Source organism: Anguilla rostrata, chromosome 6, assembly GCF_018555375.3.
Source record: "Anguilla rostrata isolate EN2019 chromosome 6, ASM1855537v3, whole genome shotgun sequence".
NCBI classification, from domain to species: Eukaryota; Metazoa; Chordata; class Actinopteri; order Anguilliformes; family Anguillidae; genus Anguilla; species Anguilla rostrata.
In genome coordinates, this window is record NC_057938.1 from 42,810,826 (window position 1) to 42,836,417 (window position 25,592).

Genomic DNA, 25,592 nt, shown 5'->3' on the forward strand with positions numbered 1-25,592 from the left:
ACTGAAAAAAAAGAAAAAGAAAGCTTTCCGCTTCTGCGATGGCGGCTTCATTACCGAATGCCATTTCAAACAACGCGGAGCCTTGCAAAGCCAGAGCGCAGTTGCCAAGGTAACAATGCAGCTCATTCTAATTTGATAATGTTGCAAATGAACACAGATTATGAGAGCTGGCGGCCTCAGTCTGGCGTAAGGTTACCGCTCGGTTCAGCGAAAGTAGCGCCATGTGACGAGTCCCACGGTCTTCCATTCAAGCCTCTTTTGAGAGAGCCGTGTCAAAAACAACAGGTGTTCGGAAGCACATCTTTTGTGATTTCTTTTCTGTTGGCATGGAGCAAAATGGCTCACGTAACAGGTGAAAGACTTTGTGGACCGCCTGCGAAGAAACTCCAGTATTTTCACTGTGTGGAGATCGTAAAGTGCGCACCACGACAGCTCTTCAGAAGCCAGGTTTTTTGATTGGATAACATCGTCACTGTGCAATGCACGTCCATCACAGAGTGGATAGCATACCAGGCACTAGAATATGTACAGGGGATGTCCCCCAGAAACCATTTCTTTATATGCATAGACAAGATTAAAATCTTAAATTTTGGTCCTAACTAAATTTAGACCATTCTAATGCTGATGTAACATTCACTACTAGTAATTGAAAGCGATGGAGTTCTAGAACTTTGACATAGAATTCTGTGGGGGGAAAAAAGCACAGGGCAACAGTAAACCCATAGGGCAAACAACAGGATTTGGAATGATGGAATTTGGAATGATCTTCCACCTTTATTACATCATGCGGTTCAAAAGGCCGTTCCAATCAGGGGAGAGCGCTCATTTCCAGTGACCGGGTAATCCTCCAGCCAATGAAATCCGGGATGACATTTAAAAGGTCACTACAATCAAAAGCGGCTCCCGCAAATTACGGAGCTGAAACCTTTCGCACGGACAGGTCTCCTAGTTGGCCGTCTCTCCGCTCTATGCGTGCCCTCCCATTTCCTGCCGCCTCATCCCTCCCATCCTGTATGTCATAATTATGCGGCTAATTAAGAGTCCTTCACTGATATTCAAATAGGGACCAATTAATGATGGTGAACTTTGAGCGGCCCTCCTCCCCCACCCCCATAGCCTACAGAGAAGATGGCACTCCTTGTTCTCATGGTTGAAGGACAGAATCCTGAAGACTGCTATCCCAGTGGGGGCTATCTGGGATTTTTTTCAGTTGGGGGGGGGGGATGAGTAGGACATTGACTTCCACAGACTCTCACAGCTACTGAGCTCACTGACCAATAAAGGCACTGGATCCCAGTTACTCTACAACCACAAAAGACCCAACCCAGCTTTAGCAGAACCCTTCTGAAACAAATGGCAAATCTAACCAAACCCGATCTACATAAACAACGCAAGGACCAACCATCACATTCAAGACCTCCTCCCGCAGCTAAAACGGAACTCATTATTTTGTTAAATATCTGGAATAACACCGAACATGTTGTTTTAGCGGGAGAGAAATAATAAATAGTTACGACTGTGTTTTATGTTGTCGTAAATTCAGACAGGTGGCGGAGAGATTTCGCACGGAAAATCCCCTCCGTCGCTAGGGAAGCCGCCGCGCTGTTTTCCAGGGGGTAGTAAAAAGCTTATTGTATGCTGATGGACGAGATACAGAAGCAATCTTTGGTTATGGAGGAAACGGCAAAGGGGAACGTGGGGACCGGCGGAGCCGGGTGGATGCCGGCCAGAATGCCAGCCTCGCTCGGCGCGGAGGTAGCACCTCCAGGGCTTCTTCTAGCGACGGTAGCCCAAGCCGTGCACATTCCATACAACCATAGCGGTTCGGCGGTCGCTGTTTTTAGGAACACAGTGTGACTCCCTTTAAACAAAAACATTGCGCCTAAAATGGCTTTTCTCGCTGCCGGTGCTCCACTCGCAACGATATAGAACGGACCGTTCAACGAGGCAAGGGAAAGTCATTTTAGGATATCCTGTATTTCTACGGTGGAAACAAATCTAAAAAAGTGCAAGTGCATGGCATTTCCACCTTTGTGGCTTTCATTGGTTCAGAGGTTTTGGGGTCAATTCACACAATAAATATATACGTTTTAAGGCAAGAGAAACCTTCTAAAATTATCATTTTCTGCTGGCCCTAAGGACTGGTGTTATATTTTCCCTCTAAGCGCTACCTGTCATTCCTCCACCTTTCATCCTGTCTGAAACAACCTACAGAGCAGGTCAACTTGGATAATTAAAATAATTACACACTGCTGCTTAATCACATGTTTGGCTTAATTATTGGAACGGTACAGTTGTCTCACTTTAGACTGACTGATGACACCAGCTCACCAGAGCTGTGACCTGCAAAAAGAACCAGGACCAGGAGAACAGCAACAACAAAAATCCAAACAACCAGAGATATCAACTTGCCCCTTAAGGAGAGGGCTGATAAACAGCCAGTGAAACTAGACTCCCGAGGGAGAGGGTTGATAAAACTGAGGAAAAACTCATTAATTGAGAGGTATGAGATACCAAAAACCTCATATATACCTGTCAGGAAGAACAGTGTGCCTGTTAGACGGGACTGAGCGGGAGGACGCCCCCCCCTCGGAATAGCCCTTAATCGGGTCAAACTGTACCTCCCGACTCCGGTCACACGGAGGAGAAAATAAACAGGGTCGCCCCCCTCATCACTCCTCAGGTACGGCTCGTCTTCTGCCAAAAGCAATTTCACCTCTGGAGGAAATTCAGCCCCGGGAAAATATGCTCGATCCAAGGCCCAGAACGGCCTTCCCACCAGTAATGCGACCCATCACTTCAGCGCCGATGACAGGGAAGAGCTTGGCAGAGAGTCCTTAGCTTGGCCCAAAGCTGCGTTCGTGTTCTCGGAGAATTCCCCCAAGTGGACATTTGGCAACGAGATGAGATTTTTCTTCATTCCTGCACACGGCGGTGGGAGTGGTTCCTTTCATATACGCGCCCCGTCTCAGACGTCATCCATTCACGATGTCACGGGCTCTCTTTTTCGGTCCGTCCAGGGACGAATTTGAGCAAAGGCTCGACACAGCACACAAAACGCGACGGAATTATTAAAGCATAAGAAATGCGAGGACGTTTCGAACTTGGCGTTTTCGTTATGAGCGCATTCCAAATTGAAATATGGAAGCCCCAAATCAGTTCCTACTCAGAAAGCATTTCCTACACACACACACACACACACCGAACGCTATATTAAGACCGTTAGGATGAAAAACAGGGAGATGAAGGGCTCTAGGAAGCTTATATCAATTTGGGCACATTTCCCCCACCTTCAGCCAGATGCTAAATCTCTCCAGACGTCCCCAACCAAAGCCAGCAAATACTGACAAGGCACACAAGCCACATGCTGGCAATTGTCCTGGTTTGCTGGCAGATATCAGGCCGGTGGGCACTAAAACTCAACTAAGGGGAACCTGGAGATAATGCGTGCTGGAAGCGCAGGCCTTGCTTTTCAATGAAATGTTTAGCCAAGCTGTAGCTATAGTCTGCACTTTGTGGCCCACGCTGGCTTGTGTCTTAAGTGCAAATTGGAACCGATATCAATTTTAGCAGATCGCTAGTTGAATGCTAACAGGAGATTTTCACGGTCTGGAGGCAGACTCAAAGGCGAAATACTTTAAGTAATGCTAGCATTAAAAAAAAAAAAAGAATTACAAAAAATTTGTTAGTGACCAGTTTCGTACAAAAACGTTGATTAAAAAAATGTCTTGGTACAGAGAGTTAAAAATTGCAAGTGTGATTGCGTTAGGCCTACATTTTCATGCACTACACAAAGAGAATGCCATTCATTAATCTCCAGACATGACATTCTTACAGAAGGAAATGGAGATTTCTTGGCCGTGAGAGCCTTTCCGTGCTTTTTATCATGCTTAATTAGGAAATGGAGGGAGATTCAACAACACGTTATATTTACATAGTATTTATATTAATTTAAGAGTCACAACTTTCTCACAATATTTTACACATAAAAACATAAAAATACAGTTGCCTTATATATCGTTTTTTCATCTTCATAAAAAGGTATGAAGTTAAAATGTTTTAATTTCAGTTTCATTTGGTCGACAACAATGTCTGTTCTATCTCTTGACAGGCAATGCATCTTTGAGCTCACTCCTTTCTGCAGCATTAAAATCAGGCCAACACTCCAGGTTCTGCATGGTTTTCCATTATTTTTTTAGCAAGCAGGAACTATTTACGTCATCTCAGCTCCACCAGCCTGATCGGGTCATTGGACCAACACACTGTCCGTCAACTGTGTAGTGACTGGGCAGCCCAAAGACATTGGGAAGGATTCTTTTGATATCCCACAAAGGGAATAGAACAGTTAACAATAGGTTGCAAAAAATAATACAAAATAATGCAGTGCTGACTGATTCAAATGTGTTAAATGTTCTTTCTTGCCCTCTAATGAAATAGAGATGTGTGATATACTTGTAACTAACTACATCAAAATAACTTTTTATCAGGAGGCAGGTACTGAAGCTGTGTACTTCTATAAATTGCACCACGACAAGGATCTGTACAAAATACAGCCAAATTTAGCCGATTTTATGCTCGCTAGCAAAGCGAAAGCTTGAGAAATCTATTCTTGTCTCTCGTTCTATTTATGAATCCACTTCCCATGTCTCACTATTGAAATTCATGGGACATGTTACAGTCAGGGCATTACAAAGAAAAATAGCAGAGCCCTGTCAGGCGAGCCTAGCTTGTTTCCAGCACGCCTTGATTCTACAGTTATGTCAGGAAAAGGGGAAACAGGAGGGACCTTGTTAAAGGACCTAGACGCATTAACAGCTGAGCACGCCAGGTGGGGGTCATCGTTACAGTCTGTGTTACATGACCAAGATGCCCGACCCCCCCCAAAAAGTCAGCTGTCGCGGCTACGCGGTGCTCGGGGTAAGAAAGGGTAAGACAGGGGCCAAGGTCTCCTGCTATTTTACCATCCCGATGACAGCAACACACCGCATAAAGCAAGCACCCCCCCTCCCCTCATGACCCATCAGTCTCCGTGTCGTTTAAAATTTAATTTAAAAAAAAAAAAAAGAAGGAGAATATGTTTGGGGTCTGGGAATCGGGAGGGGCATGGTAATACGAGCATGGAGCGGGTTATTTGTATGCTTTCCTCAGACATTATGCCGGAAGCCCCCGAGGATTCTACGCAAGGTCAGCGTCTCGCGTCTGCAGCAATCGCCCCGTTTTTGGATATATTCCACACGCCACACTCCCCTCACAGCCTGTTTGTAAACCAAATGAGCTGAAGGGGTTACCCACAGGTCAGGGCAGGGTGTTTTTTTTTTTTTTTTCTCTTCCCCTCCAGACTCTCCTGCAGGTTATTTACTAGACATGAATACAAATAACTCTGACCGCCCCGCTCTATACCTTAAACACGGGCTGCCAACACAATGATTTAATAAAGACAGAAAAGCTGGATTTCATTACAGCAAGTGGCCTTTGGGGGTTGTTGAGAGAGCAAAAAAAGGACTGGAACTCTTTACACAGTCACATTTTAGGACAGGCCTTTCAGAGATGTCTAAACAAGATGGGAATCGGTTTAAAAAAAATGTTTTGTATGCTTTTTCCCCTCAATAACAATTTGTTTTTTTTTTTCTCTAATACTTTTAAGAAAGCTAAAATATGCAAAGGCATGTCCACTCCTGGTCCATTGTTGCTAATGCTACAAAACCTCTCAACTTCTTAATGGGTGAGAGGAAATGTTAGAATGCCCTTAAATTGCCCCAGGCCCATCACTGAAACAATATCTATGTTTCCATTACAGTGAATGAATATGAAAGCATGCAAATGCAGATGCATCCAGCACATCAACTCTAGATGATACGGGCAAAAAGGAATTTTCTAATGGAAACACAGCCAGTGATAGTCATGGTGAAAATGGGTGACCTACTGGAATAGGGGACTAGATGAGGAGGTCTGTGTGCCTGTCTAAACTCATACTTAAGGCAGTGATATGAAAATACTGCATGGTTTCAGCTTCTCGTGAGGGGAGGACTGTGGGGGAAAGGCCTTACCTGCTGGGGCGGGGCTCGAGGCTGCATGTACGGGGGCTGGGTGGGCGCGGCCGGCTGCTGCTGGGGCTGGCTGAAGTACGGAGGCTGGCCCTGCTGGCCGTACGCACCCATGCCCTGCTGGCCGTACTGGGCAGGCATCTGCAGAGAAAGAGCCAATCAAGACGAAGCCTTCCAATCAGGACCACCCCCCTCAATTCTCTCTCAGTCGACAACTCAGCTCTTGCCCTCTATGACATCATCTCACCCTTTTACTCTCTCTCTCTCAGCGAAGAGAAGAACCTCCCACGCACTCAAAGCCAGTCTGTCTTATTGCCTTCAGCTCAAATACCATTTTCCCCACACTGGGCCTTTGTCTCCCCAACGTTCTGGTGCAAGGGTCAAGTCCCAAAGTCTGAACCGACTGCCCCAGATCCTTCCATCAATTTCACCTCATCTCACACCCTGGGTAGCAGGCAGCAAAATACAAGTCCCAGCAAGCAAAGTCAACTGGATGTGCAGATGCACTCCTGGAAAGGGCAAGTGAGCCTTCAATACATCCAGGTTGACCTATCACAATACATTTGGCACCACTGCAGTTCTGGTTAAGACACTCATCCATCATGTAATTCAATAAAAGAACAGCTGTTGGCGATACTCGCCAGACTCTCTCAGCCTGGTCTCTACCAAACACTCTCACGGACATTAGGGAAAAAAGTGGACTGAGAATTTCTACAGCAGGTGATCTTTAATGGAGCGTATTGAGTGTAGAGAGCTTTTGGTGCTGCCTTTGGAATATAGAGTGCTGTCCATTGTCCATTGCCTGCTCATATGCCACCAGTGAACATGCTGTTGCCGTAAGCTTTATTACACAACACGTTCTGGGGACAAGTGGAATTGGAGCATTGAGAAACAGAAAGAGCATCTTGGAGAGCATTAATAGCTACAAGACTGAAAAAAGGGGGAACGCCAAAAATGATGACATGTATTGTTTTAAACACATACATTTTCCTTGTAACTTCAGGCTACTTCTCTTTTTAAAAAAGAGAAACAACTATTATTGTTCTCACTTTCCCCTTTTCATGTTTTTCCAGTTCATTTTCCATTTTGTCCAATTGTAGGGCCATTTTTCCTTTAAAGATGAGCGTTAGCATTTTTTCGACTCCATTTTTAAACCCATTTGCACATTTAAACACAAGAATGCATTAAAATAAGATGACAACAGTCATTCAAAATGTCTGTAAACACACATTCAGTAGTAAATGCAAAATTAAACAAGTAACTAACAATTAAAATAGTAGTAATTTCATTTAAATTGCTTTCTTGAGGGTACCATTTAGCTAGGTTTTTTCTGTCTTTTTTTTGGCATATGCCAACGTGCTATCTGTTGTGAGTGCCCAGTCAATTCTTATTGACATAGTCACCCATCAGCAATTTGCAAAATTAGTGTCAGCCACATTTTTGCAGGTTAGATTCATGAAACAACTCAGTAATTGCATGTGCTAAGGTTATGCACCAAGCACAGACGGACCATAAGGCAGTTAATTTGTGCTTCCTATGAAGTGCAGCTAAATGTCAATCAATATGCACACCACTTCCCCATCTTTTATTGGTTAAAACTTCCCATTAACTCGCATTACCCTAGTTTCCTCGCAATAAATGAATTGTGCACAGAGACCATTTAATACGGTTTTGAAAAGCCCAAACATTTCCTATCCAAAAAAACACTGTTTCCGAAGGACATTTTCATCAGCGATTCCATGATAATGAAAAATTGGAGCCCTAATTATCCAGTTTCAGTGTCTGATTCATTTAAACTGAAGCTATTCAGATTAAGAACTTTGCTCTTGGGTACCACCGCAGTGCCCCACCGGGATTCGAGCCTGCAAACGCTCCAGATACAGGTCCGGTTCCATTAGCACCGCTCCACACAGCTGGCCCAAATTTTATTTTATTTTTTTATTCCGTTTATTCCGTTCTCCTTTCTCTTCGACAAGTAAAGTCGTTTCCGCCCGACTCGCCGCATTAAGGCGGGCATCAGAATGGATGCGGCCGACCGCGTCTCTCCTGGATCCGGCCGCGTCTCTCCTGGATCCGGCCGCGTCTCTCCTGGGTCCGACCGCGTCTCTCCTGGATCCGGCCGCGTCTCTCCTGGGTCCGACCGCGTCTCTCCTGGATCCGGCCGCGTCTCTCCTGGATCCGGCCGCGTCTCTCCTGGATCCGGCCGCCTCAGCTCACGTCAGATCCCTTCAGCTTCAGCTTCCTCTCCCAGGGATCACTCGGAATACGGACGACTCGCTAGGCTCGTCACCGCAGCGAGAGAGGAAACCGCCACTCGACCAGCCCGTTCCGTCCCCGCGGAAACCGGTCACGGTCCTCTCTCCGCGTCCAATTACGGGCTCCGGTGCTGACACGTCGGCAGCCCCGTCCGAGGCCAGTTTCCACGGATCGAAAAACTAAAGCGTTTTCAAATGAGTTCCGCCCACCCGCCCATTCTCAAGAGCCGCCGTGTCCCCCTGACCTCAATGGAAAGGACGTAGCCACGGGGGCACGCGACGACTTAGCAACCGATTCCGCCAGGAGGGAGGAGGGGGGCGGAGCTTGTTTTACGCACGTCACGCAGTCGACGGCCAGCAGCGAGGCGGCGAGCTGAGCAGGCTGGGAACCGTAAAGCGTGGCTTCCCCTCCCCACCTCACCCCCCCACAGAAGCCAGCGGCGGCGTTAGCTCAAGATGGTCCCGCTTACTTCCAGCGCGCTTCCAAGCCTTTGATCTGACTTTTGAGAAACGGTTTCGCTTCTTTCTTCCTGCCGAGGAAAGGCTGGCGCATTCCTCACTCGCGACCGACTTTACGAGCGCTGGACCGCGTTCGCCCGCCCTGCTGACTGTCACATGAGGGGAGATTACGCCGCTAACCCCTCGGCCGTAGCGGTCGGTCGGACCTCTGCGCGCGTCCCGTACGCGCTCCCATTTCTCTGATCCTTCGGCTCTTCCACCACAGCCCACCCGAAACAGGCTTAAACTGACCGCAATAACACCTGCCACTAGGGGTAGGCAAACTAAGGCAATACAGCCATTAAATTCTTTGATCGTTTTCTCAGATGCTTTGGGCAGTACCCGCAACATTATCATAATATTTAGATAACAGGCTTATGTGGTGGAACAGGGGTGTATTTCGCGCTGCAGGATTACTGAATTTGCTGGATAATTGCAATGAGTAAACCCCGAAACATCTCTTTTTAAGTCAGTCCATGTTCCAGATTTGGGAGGGTTCCGGGTTTTGCTCAGTGCAATTATCCAGCAAATTCAGTTATTTGGTTATCCAGCTAACCCAGTAATCCTGCTTTGTGAAACAGATAAATATAGTTCAGTGAACAAACAAATAAATAGAAGTAATCATTAAAATATGACAAAAAACAAAGCTTTTTGCTAGTTTGTCTTAAAAACTCATACATCTGATGGCAGGTCGTTCCGTTTCTCTAATTACAGCTGTGGGAAAAATTAATCAAATTTTCAGTTTCACAGTTCATGGGAATGCGTTTGTGTAAAATCTTAGTTATTATATCACAGTTATTCTATTGACCACATTTGTTTTTAATTCCAAACAAAAATATTGTAATTCCGAACATTAATTTTGCAGAAAATGACAACTGGACAAAATGAATATAGTAAACTAAACAAGTTTGGCACAAATGAATAATAAAAATAACAATGTCTTTGCTTAAGGAAGGATTCAACAAACAATATTTGGTGCAGTAACTCTTCTTCAAAAAATATAGTGTGGCTTAATTTTATTTTATTATATCGAGAAATCCTTAGCTTGAATAACCAATATTAAATTATCGCCTCATAATCAGGAAACACCGTGGCAAGTGATTCCAAAGATGAGGGTATGCTAATAAAGGTTCATTCTATGAATTCACAGCAGTGTGCTTCTGTTACTCTCTGATACCGTGAAATCTGTGAATACCGCCAAAAATTTTTCAGTGAGTTTATCATGCCGTCACAAACCCGTGCCTTGACATGCCTGGCAGCGATGGATCACAGGCCGTTTCCGCGATTTGAGTGAAAAGGCGTATCGCGCCTGAAGTTATACCGGTGATGACACGGAATCGTCTTATCGCCCACCTCTGCACGCCTAAGCCGGTCTAAAAATACACGGAGAGGGGAATTCGCTCCCGTATCCCACAACCAAGGACACAAACACAACTCCAGTGGTTACCATTGCACTTCATGCAATCTTGGAACTGTACTGTACCTTGGAACCCTGAACAGAAGTGCAGATCTTAAATGAAATTTAAAGCTGCTTGACTACTAATGTTCAAAATGAAAAGCTTTACTAGCTTTAAGCATTACCAGTCCATAATCTGTTAATACATTCCACTAATAAAGAGGGAAATATATTATGTGGAGAATACTGGGTAAATAAGAAAAATTAGATGCTTTAAATGAACGTTTTCCTCATGTAAACAAATTGGACGCCTTTCAGGACTGACTTGTTTAATAACTTTAAGCAAATTGTGAAAGGTTATTTCGACTCTAGCCGATTTTTTTTGGATCATCAAATCGGTTATGATTCCCAGTGTGAACGTTAAAATTATTATATATCCTGGTTTCTTATGGAACAGTGAGAACGTCGTAAACCTGTCTCTCGTTCACCATGCAGTCTACCTCGCCAATCTTCCTCAAATAACTGATGAAACTTTGAACAACTACTAGTTTAATAATCAAAAAGGTACTGAAATTTCTATATATTCTATATATTGCTCAGTGCCAGTTTGCGCATGCATATGTATCAAGCATGTGGCAGGGCTGTGTCAGTGTACAGCTCTACAACGCTGAAATGTTCTCCTTTATACTACCTAGAGTCTCATACGCCATAAGATCCAAAGTGATTCAATAGATCAAGTAATTTTCTTTCATATCAATCAAGCGTCCAAGTCTAAAAGCACAGAACACTTGTTCTTGGAGTTTGAATGGCATGGAATAATTACAGTAACCTGGAAGCTAGAACAATACAATGCTAATTAACACACAATTCTCAAGTGCCCATTTCACTAAATGTCCAGACATGTTTTATAGGTGGAGCTGCTGCTGAGTTTTTTCTTTTTTTTTGAGCCTTTAGAGTCTTTGTATTGGAATTAACGCTGGATAAGCAAGGTTATTTCCACATTCCTCCAATATTCCAATAGAATAATTCATTATACAGTTCTGCCAAATAGCACTATTTCTCCATTGACTGAGAAAATGACTGGATACATGTCAAGTTTAGACAGAATGATGCCAAGTATTATTCATTTTGGATGCTGTCTAATATAATATAAATTAGACACTCATGCTACTTGTTGGGTTTGACCTGACATATGGACAGTAATATTCTGATGCTGATGGTGGGGGGATTCTATTATTTTAAGAATTCCTGACATAAAATGAAAAGAATAACGATGTATTACAGCACTTACACGAATGGTAATGAATATCTCAGATGTTAAACTAGCCTTGAGGAGCAGGTAATGCAGCCGGGCAACAGGTCACTCATGCTAAGTACAAGGTATAAGTAGCCAATTATATTAAGACTGATGCAATGCTGACCAGGTATTCATTAGATACAACTAAAAATCTGTTCTGGATCAGTTCACAAGGCATTTTGGAGGTTACAATATTTTTATTACAAAAAGCTAACTACGTTTTTCCTTTTTTTTTTAAAGAAAGCTAACATTCACCCTCCGATTGTATTTTTTTGGACGGGTAGAAAGCAGAGAGGGTAAACGAGGCGGAGGGAATGGCAGCTCAGAGGGCACCACGGCGGGTTCGAGCCCTCGCCCTCACAGGGGGGGGTTCAAATGAGTCTCACGTCGGCCGCTCTACAGACTGTGCCACATGCCCAGTTTGACCATTTTCTGTTGAAAAACACATAATGAATGTGCAGCAAGCAGCACTTGTTAGCCCTGTTAGGCAAGCCGAATTTCAAAACACTGAACACCAAGGGAAAAATGATCCAGTCCAAAACAAAACCGCTTTTCACTGCACTGTATCACTGTCGAGAGAGTAGAGAAAAACCCTATTTTGAAGAAGAAAACAGAGAAAGCAGATCTGTTCCCGCTCAAACTGCATCGAACAGTATTAATAACTGCACCTCAGCATGCCTTAGGATACATTTACTCTCCAAGAAGAAAACATTTTTTAAAGAAAGGGCCTGTGTGTAAAAAAAAAAAAAAAAAAAATTGAGAGTCATCAGGCATGTATAAGCAGCACATTTTTTTTTTCTTTTTTTTTTTTTACAAGGACATGATTTTCCTCCGACAGAGGAAGGCTTGCCAAAAATGAACAAGAGCGGTAATTAAAGTAACAAATGAGACGGGGCCACGGGAGCCATCAATGCTTGTTCCGTTTCTTACTAAATAATCGATTCTGGAACTTCATCTATTCTGCAACAGGAAGAGGCTTAATTAATCAGCCGCCGCATCGAGGCCGCGCGTCCATTTTTTTCTCTTCCGTCTTTGTCTCTCTTAAATCTTAATGTCCGCCGTTTCGATTGTCATTTGGAAAGGCCCGAAGCGTCTTCGCAGAAGTGCGAACCGTGTGACATCACCCTCGGAGTAAGAACCAATGCCGATAATCTGTCAGCGGGACCCGGAGATTTCATGAAGTCATTTATTTGGACTCGAGAACTAGCCTATATGGCACGGCTTGATTTTTCCTTTGAATCATATTACCCAGAAATAGCTGCGCGCACATTTTTTTCTAGTTCTTTTTTTAGTATAACTTACAATCGTCGTGTAGAGCACGTGCTTAAAAATAGAGGCACTGTTGTGTGGATTTTTTTTTTTTAAAGAGTCATTTATGAGTTTATATCCCATCGTCTCTTAAAACATCAAGTTCTGGAGAAGGATATTTCAGACACTCCTACGAGATTTGATCGTCACAATCCTTTGTACCTGTCGAGTCAATGGCAGCCAGCATGTCATGTATCCTACCACTCAAAAGAAGAAATCCCCCGCCCCCCACCACAAAATCCTAAAATCACTGGTGGTTGTTACCTGAATGTTAATGTACCGTGAATAATAAGACAGTAATAAGCTAAAATTGTTTCAGCGAATGTTTTGATGCTATATTAGATGCTATTGGAAAATTGTAGACCTAAGACAATTACACCCTAGGTTTTGGGTTCTTCCAATCTGATGGTGCGCTCTTTCAAACCTTGGAAGAGAGGAAAAATGGGGGAATGTTTTACAGGTAGCACCCCCGCTAAATTGCAGCTGTTTAGTTCCTATTCACTATTGAGCTATAGAACTGGCGACAGAGCTGTGACTCTTATAGGTGCGAAAGTACAACAAATGGGCTTCAAGTGCTACAAGCAAAATATGGCACCTATTACACAAAAAAAAAAGAAATAAAAAGCTTCCATCGCGAGGAAATAAAACTGCATTTTGATTTATTAACAGACCCTGGCCCTCAGGTGACACTTTTTTTTTTTTTTAACAGCGCATATTTCCATGGAGGTGTAAAAACAGGGAAATGTCCGTTGAAAGTAATAGCTTTGCTTGCTCGGCTTGTACCCCCGCCGTACACAGAGAGGACATTTCGGTTTTGCTTGAATATACGCGCCCCCCCCCAGATGAAATATCTCTTCCGCGGCCGTAGCGGCATCGTGTGCTCCTTCAGGAACCCGGGCCCGGGCTCCAGAACCGCGGCGGCGCTAGGCGCTCGGCGCTACGCGCTAGGCAGACGGGATTTATGAGCGAGCCGGGCTACGTCAGCGCGGCCCTGCCTCGCGAACGCCAGCACAACTCCCCAGAGACGCGTTAGACTGAAGCCAACAGCCCCGGCTAAATATAGCGACGTGGCACGGAGGCAGTCTGCGCCCAGGAATAGCCTGCCCTGCCGGCAATGCGCAGAGATTTACTGCAAATTCCACTGACCGTGTCGAAGTCTTTACTTTTTCAGACGGCTGTGTTGATCCGAGGGGGGGGGGGGGGACCGGGGAAAAAAGGATGCCGTTGGGAGACGGGTCTGACAAACCATCATTTTTTCTTGTGTTTTTTTTCACTGAACAATTAAGACTCGGCGCTGTAGCTCTCCTTCGCTCTCCGTAGGTAATTGAGTTCCTCTTCTCGTCGGCGATTGCGAAACGCCGCGTCTAATAAAGGACGGAACGCATTAAGAAACGTCTCCGTTTTTCCCGCTCGAACCCGCGGGGAGGATATTGACAAATGCAACTGACACATCCAGATGCCGGAGACGTGAGATGTGAATCATTCTCCCTGGCACTTAGGCAAAGCCTGAAATTAAAAAACAGAAAACTCGCAGGAAAAAAATATCCCTCTTCTAAATGTCACTCATTTGTGACTGCTCGCGAAAAACGAGGAGGGCACACCGAGAGCGTCAGCTTGCCTCAACGAGCGACAGTGTCATGTAGTGCTTTTTTTTTTTTTTTTTAAACTTCAGGACACATGTAGCGAAAAATACAGAATTTTCTCTCCAGTAGGGAACCATTTTTCTCAAAGCCCTCAGGAAATAGCCTTATATAAGAGAACAGCAGACTTCTCGTTTCTGTATATTGGAAAACTTTGCCGCATCCCGGCCGTCTGCACTGCGCTGAACAGAAAAAACGGTTCCGGAATTTTCTCGGGCTTTATTAACGCCGCCACGTCACTTAAATGTAGAATGAGTTAAGAGATTTATCAAACGACAGAGAAACAACATACCTGCTGCTGAGGGTACTGCATTGCACCCATTCCCACCTGACCCCTCCCCTGCATGCCCATTGGATAGCGGTGCGTGGCGGGAGAGCCGTATGGCTGGCCAGGGTAAGCCCCGCCCTGCTGCTGCTGGGAGTAGGGGCTGTTGCTCATCCCGTACATCTGAGAGCGCTTCATCGCCATGGCGTCCATGGAGGCAATCTGAGGGACAGGGAGATGGTCTTGGTTAGCATACTTCAGGTAGCGCTGTAGGAAACAGCGGCACTGCAAGTCATGTCGTCTGCCGTGTTTCAAATCAGATAAATTCAAACACTTTTCCATTAATAAATGAATGAGCACAACAACAGCTGATGGTCATAGATAAACAGAAGGGAAACCACCATTTCTTCACTTCCACAGCAGCTGAATTATACCACACAGGTCCAAAACCACAGCAAAAAACGCTGGATGAGATTCACGCATCGAGAAATAGAACCAGAATTAAACACAATAATTATAATTGTTAATTACTGATTGTCAGGGAGTTTTTCATGCTTCTTTTGACATGTTCCGAAACAAGTCAAATGGATCATGCAGCAAAGCAGGCCATTTGTTCTTTAAAAACACAAGAGTTGGTACATCCACTGTACGTAGCCACACTTCAAGCACAACCAGCCCATTGGTTCCCTGCTCTTTAACCCACCCACATCACCCTGCAGGGCTATTTTAACCCCACCCACATCCCCCTGCAGGGCTATTTTAACCCCACCCACATCACCCTGCAGGGCTATTTTAACCCCACCCACATCTCCCTGGCTTGCCTTTAACCCCACCCACATCTCCCTGGCTTGCTCTTAACCCCGCCCACATCTCCCTGGCTTGCTCTTAACCCCTCACATCTCCCGCTCCTTAACCCACCCACATCTCCCCGGCCTGCTCCTTTAACCCCACCCACATCTCCCTGGCTTGCTCTTTAACCCCGCCCACATCTCCCTGGCTTGCTCTTTAACCCCGTCCACATCTCCCTGGCTTGCTCTTTAACCCCGTCCACATCTCCCCGGCCTGCTCCTTTAACCCCACCCACATCTCCCCGGCCTGCTGTTTTAACCCCGCCTACATCTCCACGGCCTGCTGTTTTAACCCCGCCTACATCTCCCCAGTGGCCTATGGGGCTCAGGTGGGCTGGGCTGGGCTGGGCTGGGCTCAGGTGCACACTGGCAGGCTCTCTCAGCAGGGGCCAGAGAGGAGGACAAACCCCTTTCACAGGAAGGAGCGGACGGGAGGAGGGTGGACACACGCTCCACCGGGCTACTACCCCCCCCAGATTAAACATGATTTACAGTAAATACCCCCCTCGCCCTCCCCCGCTGAGAGGGAAAGAGCCCCATCATCCCTCCACTTTTCCTTAATTGGACAAATCTCCTGCGCCGCGTTCGGGGAGCCCACAGGCCTGCCGAAACGCCGCGCCGCGCCCCACAGGCCCCATTACTCCACCGCACCGGGCCGCTTCCCCGCAGCCAGCCAGCCAGCCAGCCAGCCAGTCAGCCGCCGCAGAGAGCCGCGGCGGGGAGGGGCCCGGACACCGCGCCGGCCCCGGCTCTCATTACGCGGGTCGGACCATCGCTCCAGCGCGCCCCGACACCTTTATTAAAAAAAAAGTCCCGAGCCCTCTCTGGCGCGCCAGACGCTCCCAGGAACCGACGCCAGAGCCTCGTCTCCTCCAAAAAAAAAAAAAATCTTTTTTTCCAGAATTAGGCCGCGCGGTAAGCCGGAGAGCTGGCTCCCGTGATACCTGCGTCGCGACGGACGGACGGCGGACTGCGGATGTTCAAAACTCGCGAGGCCGATCGGACGCCCGCAGGCGAGCGGGGGAAATCCGCCCCGGCTTCTGAGACGACGTCCCTTTGATTTCTTTTTAATCACCCTCCCCGATATTCCCCCGGCGAGGGTTCTCGCTCACCGGAGGGAGCCCTTCGCTTCTCGTTAAGTTAAATAAGAAAGGGAAACAAAAACAAATCCGGAGCCTGAGATTAATTGAGGCCTCGCTCGACGGTTCTACACCTGCGACGTCTAACTGTGAGCCGTTTCCACTCACTTTTTAATAACCGCGGCGACTGGCAATCTATTTTTTATTTTTTTTTCCGACAGAGGAAACCGTTAATAGTCAAAAATAGCAACGTCGCTGCAGTTTCCGCTGCGATCGGGCTTTCAAAGCGTCTGCGCGTTCTCAGCCGCGACAGCTTCTGAAAAAGTGCGTCGAGACTAGCCCGTTTCATTCTGTGATGACATCAGACTCCTTTTTTTGCTTCTGTTATTCAGAATTACGCGCAGGGCACGATACTAAGCTTTTGTCCTTTTTCTTTTGTTTAATGAAACTGAAACTCCAGAACAGAGAGAGCGTTCGGTGTAACCGCACGCTAATACCCACACAAATTACAGATCATATTGTTGGAGGAGACGCCAAACGTGTGGCACAGTTCAACCCTCGCGGTCGTCATCTCTTTCTGCTTCGACCCGAGCGGATTAGCTTTCAGACTATGACGGCGCACTCGCCCGGAACAATGACCTCTCGTTTCCATCTGGCCTTGTATTCATAAAGGGCCCCAGAACAGGCCAGCTGATCCAGAATCAGGTCTCCCATTCCATATCTTTACTTAATCCACTGAGCCGGAGGGCCAAACTGATCTCAGACCAGTACTCCTAATCAGACGCTGTATGAAGACAAGCCATGATATAAATTTTCTTTTGGCCAATTCCCTATGAGCACACTGAATCGCACATTACAGCAGCAAGGTTTTCAAATACACACATCTCAAAGTAGGCTAACAATTAATGCCGTCAAACGTTCTGGTAGAACAAAAAAATGAATACACATTTCTAATAAGTCATTTTGCATTAGCATATCTTGCGCTAACAAAAAAGAAAAATTATTTTCTGGTAAATAAAGCATAAAAGGGACATTAGGTATAACTGTAAAATAAATTGGTATTTGTTGATATTAAATTGTTAATATTGCAACATTACAGACTGCAGGGGATTACCGAACACACTTAACAAAAGCTTTATTTCCAATGCAAGTATTTACTCGAGCAAACGCAACCAACCAAACAAACAATTAAAGGCATAATACAGTTTAATGTTGTAGAAATACATAGTCATTTTCCACCACGCTTGTTATTTTCCATCAAGCTCATACATTAGCTTAAATAACACTGAAAACACCCCTGGGGAGACTCCTAGGTCTGGGGACTGCGGGACTGCCCGTCTGTGAATCAGACTGTTCAAAGACCTCCATGTCCACAGCGACGATGCAACGGCACAACAGTTGGTTGAATTATGATTCTCGGTTTTGTGCGTAAGTGCATTTCGGGTACCGATCGACTGCTGGCTGAATCATCAGGGCTGAGTAAGCCTGAATCTAACGAGGCTTCAAGTTATTTGGAGGTTGTCAGTCACAGTAGGATATGTCATAGGGGGAAAACCGGAAGGTGGTTGGGGGGGGGGGGGGGGGTTTCCACCCAAGTGTGACAATTTTTCCATGGTGAAAATGAAAGACTCAAATCACGTCAAGAAAAGCAGCCAGTATATGCCAGGCAAAATTAACTCATGACACCTTACTCCGTTGTGGAGGATGCAGGATTTACACAATGGCCAGTACTGAACCAAGTACAAAATCCCACCCTGCCATTTCTCCTTTGACAAGAGTATATATACACAGAACAAGGCCATACTGAAGCGCCGACTGGAATCCCTTGACAAATCTGCCGCATTAGCAATTAAATAGACCCATATGTCATATGAGTACATATCGGATTACATTTGAGCAACTTCATAATGGATTGATAAAGACTACAACTACAGAAGTGCAATTTCGAAGAGTGATGCTTTTGACACCAGGTGCAACACACGTTGCATGACAGGGAAATAAAAATATTCAGGTGAAGGTCCAAGAGAATTGAATCCACTATAACCATTATTATCCTTGTTTTTTATTATACTGATATTTTTAAAAAGGCAAACAGCGTGCGACTCGGCCAAATTGCGTGTATGGCGTTCCTGTCTGGAGGCTGAAGCGTTCAAAGGCGAGGTGGTGCACGGGAGCGAGCGTAATTATCCCACGGCCACAGAACCCCGGTGATTAGAGCAGGGTGTCAGCCCTGGGGGGGCCTCAGCCTCAGTGGAGCAGGCGATGCGGGGCACTGTGCCGCCCCCCCCCACCGCAGCGAGGGACGCGGTTCGCCAGGCTCGTTCTGCTTGCTCTTCTCGGCCCGGGAGCTCTTGGCCAAGAACGGCCGGGACCGGAGGGGCAGAAGAGGAGCTTCTCGCTTCCCCGTCGTCGTCGTCGCCGCCGAGCGCAGGACGATTTTCAGTGCTTTTGGAAAACGCTCGGGACGCGGGGGGGGGAGACGAGACGAGACGGCGGATTCGGGCGCGGGTTTCGACCTTAACCGGGGCGCTTAATAATTCACACTGACAGCGGGTATAGGCTAACCTCGAGCGCGCGTACACGGAGTTCCACTGGAGGGGATAAAAATAGCCTCAGAAAAGTGAACAAAGGCCATTATTGGGTTACGCTTAGATTAACGGACAGAAATAACATTAACCCGCACCATGACCGGTGACAAATAATTACCCTGCATTCTATTTAGGCCATCTAACAGAATAGTCGAGCTGTGCTTATAATTTACACGCACTAATCAAAATATTATGCTGTTCCACAAACTATTTAATACAACACAATGATATACTAGCTTTAAATATTGGTGCAACAAATTTTCTTCACGACAACAGTCTACTCGCGCGCACAAATCGAGGATTGTTTTTCAATAGCTGTCGTGAGTTTGCACCTACTCCCGTTGTGATTCAATGGGAGGACGCTGGAGTCTTGCATTCGTTTACAGCCTTCGGTTGTGTAGTGTGTCAGGTGCTCACAAATGATGATAATTGCTCTCAAGAAGCTAAGCCACGTTACAATGAAACAGAAACCATTTTAGTGTAAAGGCGACTACGTGTGAAAAGTGTGTATCGCAAATAGACCTGATGCACAGTACAAGTGTCCGGCAAGGTAGAAGCACGGACATTAGACAATGATAGAGGATTCATAGGAGTCGCCACCTCTGCACTCACTGCTCCGTGGCTCTGGTCTATGAGGTTTTAAAGCACAGGACATCTCTCCTGGACAGAAAAATCACTGACCATTTCACTCAGGCTCGCCTGGGCTGCTTTCGACACGTTCGGTGTTTGCGGTTCAATTGAATAAACAGGTCGGTAAATTCATCTTCTGCTTCTGGCCAGCGTTCGGGTCTTTTGAATTACGCCTCTCTCGCCTTTGTTGGCGCTATGTGCACCTGACCGTGCCTCTACAGGAAACGGCTCACAGAAAACAGCTGCTTCAACGCTGGCACATTACGCTCCCGAGCGCTTATTTTTCCCCGGCTGGGTCTCTCTCCTGGCTTGACCCTCGGCGAAAAAAAATTTACAGCGTGCTAGAAATTTCACTCGCAGGTCACAGACACTCGCAAGAGCAATTCATACGGCTTCGCGTGACACGTTACGGGGAAGCGTTTCGCAAAACCCGCTTAACCTTCCTCCAGACCAAAACAGAGTCGATTATGCTGTGGGACCGCTGTAAGATTTCACAGAATTTTAAGAATGGTTGTGAACTCCAAAAGGCGATAGAAATATTAGCGTGTGTGCTAGGTCAAAGGTAAACTGCCTGTTAGCGACACGAAAATGAGCAACTTGTCACTCGATGAGCAGCAATGCGTCTTGTAGGCAAATACGTGAAGGAAAACTATTTGCTCACCACTGACATAAATGGTGACATAAGAGGCCGTGAAGTGCCACAATAACTCTCTCTCTCCCTGTAGCAAATTCTTTATATTCCACCATGCATGCCCATCATGTTCATAAATCCCATTCCGGAATGGAGGAGTAACAGAACAATTTCAATGTTATTTCCAACATGAAGTTATGCAATACAGTTTACAGTCCGACTACAGTGTTTATTTTGAGTTTCTATATATTGGAATATTGAATGGAATATTTTATATAAATACTATCATTCAACTGGTCAAGTGGCAGACCACGCAGTGGATAAAAATATGGACAATAATGATCAGTTTATAAAACCGGTCTCAATTTTAATTCTGCACTTCCAGAGAGGAAGAAAATCAGCCGAACATGTGGTACAATTTCAGGTGATCTCTATAGTTCTGACTGCATCATCATTCCACCAATCACAACCAGACACCTTCTCTTCTGACCCAGGCTATAAATCCCAGCCACGTGGTAAACTGTTCGATCCTGCTCTTATAAGGTAATTTTAAAGTAGTCATCCAGGTCCAGCAGTACGGAAAAAAAAAACATACTTTGTCAGATGGGTACCGTGGGGAGACAGAGTGGCAGATTACCTCTCTGATCTAAGGGCAGTCTCGGCAAGAGAGGAATGAGTTCCCATTTTACATTAGTACCAAGACCCCGCACAGTGCTGTATGCAAATACATTTTAAAAGTGACCAAACTGAATAAATGCTAATGCCTTGAGGGTAAGTGGGAAGAGATGTTAATCTGAGAAAATGTGTTTTCTATTGTTTGTTCTGAGAAAGACCAACACAAATAATCGGAAAATCCATTTGATTTTCCCTTTCCAGGGAAATTACCTTAGCTAATGGAATGATCTCACTTTGTACTTCACAGGAGCTATAACTATAAATGAAACCATATTACCAAGAGTGTTTATACATTTAGAAAATACCTATTTACTGTAATAAATTCAGATAAAAGAAGGAAATACCTATGTACTAATCATAGAGGGAAAGCATTAAAGCTATAATACTCCTCCAGGGAGAGATTGGTCTCCCTCTCATTCTTCATCCTTTCCTATAATCCAATACAAGACCTTCAGCTGTTTTTCCAAGCTTTTTCTCAATTCCCTGTCTGGCTGTGAAAGAAAATAGGGGGGAAGGAACAGAGAGAAGAGAGAGACAGATAGGAAGAAATATTCAGTATGAAATGACCAAAAACACACACATGGTCTGCAGAAATGGCCAACTGTGGATGACAAGACAATTTGACCAGAAGAACTAAGCCAGTCTGCAAGCTGGTCCTGAAAGAACCAAACCTGAAGGAGTGGTGCAAGTTTTTACTTGAAGAATGTTGGTCACTGACCACAGAACACCAGAGAGTCCATCAAATACAGCAAATGTCAAAGACCAGGATTCTGTGGCTTTGTAGACCACTTAAGCCTCAGTATGAAGTAAACATTAGAGCGGACACAAGACAGGCAACCGTTTCAGAATTCATTATTCATGTTAAATGGAAAGGAAATGCACTCCAATCCCAGCGTTTAGGTTAAAAACAGAGGAGTGCAGATCAAAAGGATGCAGTAACTACATTCCTTAAAAATTCCACACTCAACATTTTATCATTAAAGAAAAGGTTGCATGAGGTTGCTACCAGTGTATAGCACCATTTCACTGATTAAGGCAGTACGCCGAAACATTTGAATCTTTAGCCTCTTCTTTAATGAAAAACTCGAGTGGTGATATTTTATGAATGCGGTTTTTTGAATACATTTTTCAAAAAATGAAGAGAAGCAAGCCTGAAGTACTCTAAAAAAAAAATTTCATCAAAGCAGTGGTAAATTTGCACGGCTCATATACAGATGCTCAAATGTGAAGTGCACAGGCCTTTTTAAGCAAAATTCAAAAAGATGTCTGGCATTCAACCTTGGCCTCCTCATTAATACCCATCGCATCGGCTGGGAATTTGACGAGGGAGTTGGCGGGTGTCACAACTGAACAACTTTGCTGTGACTGCTCCGTGACTTTAGCCACTATTTTCCACGACAAACAAACACCCAGCCTCACCCATTGCAAAATTTGCTTGCAAAGCTGTAGTACTGAAATAGTCCTGGGGAGGGCCCAGGGTATGGCCAACAGAGGGCAAATGATAGCTTGCCAATACTTTTTTTTCCTCTAATCTTTCAACAAACATTCCGAGCACAAAAAAAAATGTGTTCTCCCTCCACTAATCTTCTGCCGGGCGCTTTTCAGGAACATCGATCGACCATCTCTTCACTGTTTTATGGCTCCGAGTTTATTCCTTCCTTGTGTTTGCCTTCTTTGTACTCCCATCTGGAAAGCAGGGGCCTGCTTTTTTTAAAAAGCATGTTGCGCCCACCAGTGCACACCACTGCCAACAAAGGGCAGTAACCGCATGTTGAGCCACGAAGCAGATACGAGGGGCTGGGTATGCGTTTTGGGGGTGGGGGGGGGGGTCAGGGGGGGTTGGGGGTTCTCTGGTTGCAGCGCTGAAGGCCCACAGCCGCCCGCGGCTGCTGCAGGTGGCCATTTTCCAGCCTGCCTTCCACTCTCGTTGTTCCAGTGTCTCCGAGATAGATTCACACTTTTCCGTGCTAAGGATGCGAGCCAATCGCAAAACAGGACGTGTCCTCTTTTCCGGGCCTAAATTAGGATTCAATTACCATGCTCCCGTAAATCCGTCAAGTTGGAAAATTAATCATTTCGAGATTATCCTGATGGTGACAGGCATCCCACCAGCATCCTACTGAGGAGAGCTGGAATGAGCTGTGCGCTCTTGAGGATGTACTAATAAATCTGTTCATGCCCCCCCCCCCCCCCCACCCCTTTTTAACTTCAACATTTTTGTGTCTCATTTAACATTAAGAAGTCTGAACACCTGTTTATTTGATGGCGTATTTGCATAGCTTAGCATTTTACAAGCTATTAAAGCGAGGATCCGTAATCACGCGTGGCAATGCATTTAGGCAAGGGTTAAGGTGAGACACGAGTGGCAAATCATCTCCAATAAGAATGGACCTGCACGTTATGTTCATGCAATAAACATACTGTATAATTTAAACGGTATTGGGACCTCCTGGCGTGAAACGAGGCCTGCAGCCGTCATCGCTCTCAGATTTGCTCCAGACCACATTTATGAGACACCTGGGCTTGTGGTCCCAAGATAAGGAGAAGCGCTCCCTTTTCAGGGGTGGCTTGAGATGTGAGATAAGATGGAGGCGTGTGAAGCACTTCACTTTTCACCTCCGGAATCGTGCTTTTGTTCCAAGGTACTTGAACCCTTTCAAAGAGCGAGAGAAACAACACAGTCTGTTCAACATCCCCCTGAGACCCAGCAAAAGAAAGTTCAGCCTAAGTATTCTACAAAAAATTTTTACATAATAGGCTTGGATGACAAAAAACGTGTTGCAGTGAAACTATTTTCAAAAATATTATTTCTTTTATTTTTATTTAATGTCCCTTGTAGTGTGGATTTCAGCTTAGTAGAATATGTGGTTATTGAGAAGACTCATGAAGGTCATAAGATATAAGTAACATTTCAACAAGGCTGTCTGAGGTGGTTTTCCACTTGAAGTACTGAAGCTGCCGAGATATTTCCACTGACCACATATGAGTTTCTCCACCCATCCCCGCAAACCTACAGGACCACAGATCTCTTCACGAACGGGGTTGGGCAGCCCTGGGTCTCCACCATTGCAGCTAAAACGTATTAGATTCAAAATTGCATGAAATCAAAGAGTCATCATCTTGGGTAGCGCCTTGACCCTCCCAAAAAAATAAAGCTATTTTAGAGCAGTGCCCTTCTTTTTAATACACCTTTTTTGATTTCAATAAACTACATCGTATCAGCATTAAAGGTGGTCTAGGGCACTGGATGAAGATGTGAAGTGAGAAAACTTGACAGGTGGCAGGAAAAGATATTTCAAAATATTAAAAAAAAAAAAAAAAAAAAGATATTTCAAGTTCTTTTCAAATAAAAAGTGTTTTGGGGTTTCTGATTGAGGAGGAAATCAATGTGCCTCACTACACCTTCGGAAGGAAAAGGAACGCACACGATTTTTACTGCCCATTTCTTACACGGACACAAATCTCTGGAGCATTTTGTAAGTCTGAGACAGCACTGATAAAGCAACGTATTGAGATCGAACACCATGCCGGCGCGACGTGAACAGGAAATAGGTCAGCTCCTCGACTTCGCTGTGTGAGCCCATGGTGGGGAGGGGGGCGGGGGTGGCTAGTGGAATATATTGATCACAGAGATAGTGGCAGGACTGCATGGGACAGCTGCAGCGCCAAATCGGCTCCATTTCAGCCCCTCTGGCCATAGACAAGAATATGAAGAGAAACCCAATGATAAGTACTTCACCAGACAAAGACATGTCCGAGACTTAGAATGCAAGATTAGATTAGAATGCAACCCTTCCGCCAGCAGAACCTCATTTGTTGCAGTAGATTTTATGGGGGAGGGGCTAGCACGCACACACAAAAGCCAGGTCACAAGGTTTCGTGGAACACCTTCCAATTTAATTGCATAACTTAGGATACTGTATATATAGGCCATGGAGGTGGACTGAGGTCACATGCTCAAAGCAAAGGGTCAGAGGCCAAATTAGTTTGCCCGGCAGGTGGAAAACAGAATGTGTGTGTGCAATAAGCGTCTTTATCTGTAGCCATTTTTAACCTAGCTGCAACCATTTGGTGAATTGCAAAGTGTGGCCCTTTGTTTTATGATTATAGTGAATAGCACAGAAGGGTCAGATATTCAGTGTGTGCGTGTTCCCGGGTTTGTAGCTTTGGCAGTACAGCGCAAAGACAAATGTGTGCGCTCCAATCACGAGGTGAGGAGCGGCGCAGAATCCAGATGTTTGGAGCGCGTGCAGACGCCCGGGCCGGAGATTAACTGGCGTCCGTCCCATCCTCCGGCCGCGGAGTCCCGCGCGGCTCCTCAAGGCTATCCCCTCTCGACCGTTTCAGGTTATGGCCGGGGGGGAAGGGGCGGGGTGGGGTGGGGGGTGGGGGTGGTGGCGGCCTCACAAATTCCCGGGTAACGGAGCGGAGCCAAGCG

The 25,592-nt window shown here is 45.6% G+C and overlaps 1 protein-coding gene across 7 annotated transcripts in view; it reads right to left on the bottom strand.

Moving 5' to 3' along the window:
* Positions 1 to 25,592, bottom strand: part of arid1b (AT-rich interactive domain 1B) — a 113,146-nt gene that overhangs the window by 79,845 nt on the left and 7,709 nt on the right. For 6 of the 7 annotated variants that reach the window (XM_064339831.1, XM_064339836.1, XM_064339830.1 and 3 more), the window contains exons 2-3: positions 14,731 to 14,925; positions 6,048 to 6,185 (exon numbers count right to left, since the gene is read on the bottom strand). In XM_064339831.1, the coding sequence (XP_064195901.1) occupies positions 6,048 to 6,185; positions 14,731 to 14,925 (333 nt within the window). The remainder of the gene's footprint in view (positions 1 to 6,047; positions 6,186 to 14,730; positions 14,926 to 25,592) is intronic. The other variant, XM_064339832.1, reaches the window with a different exon arrangement.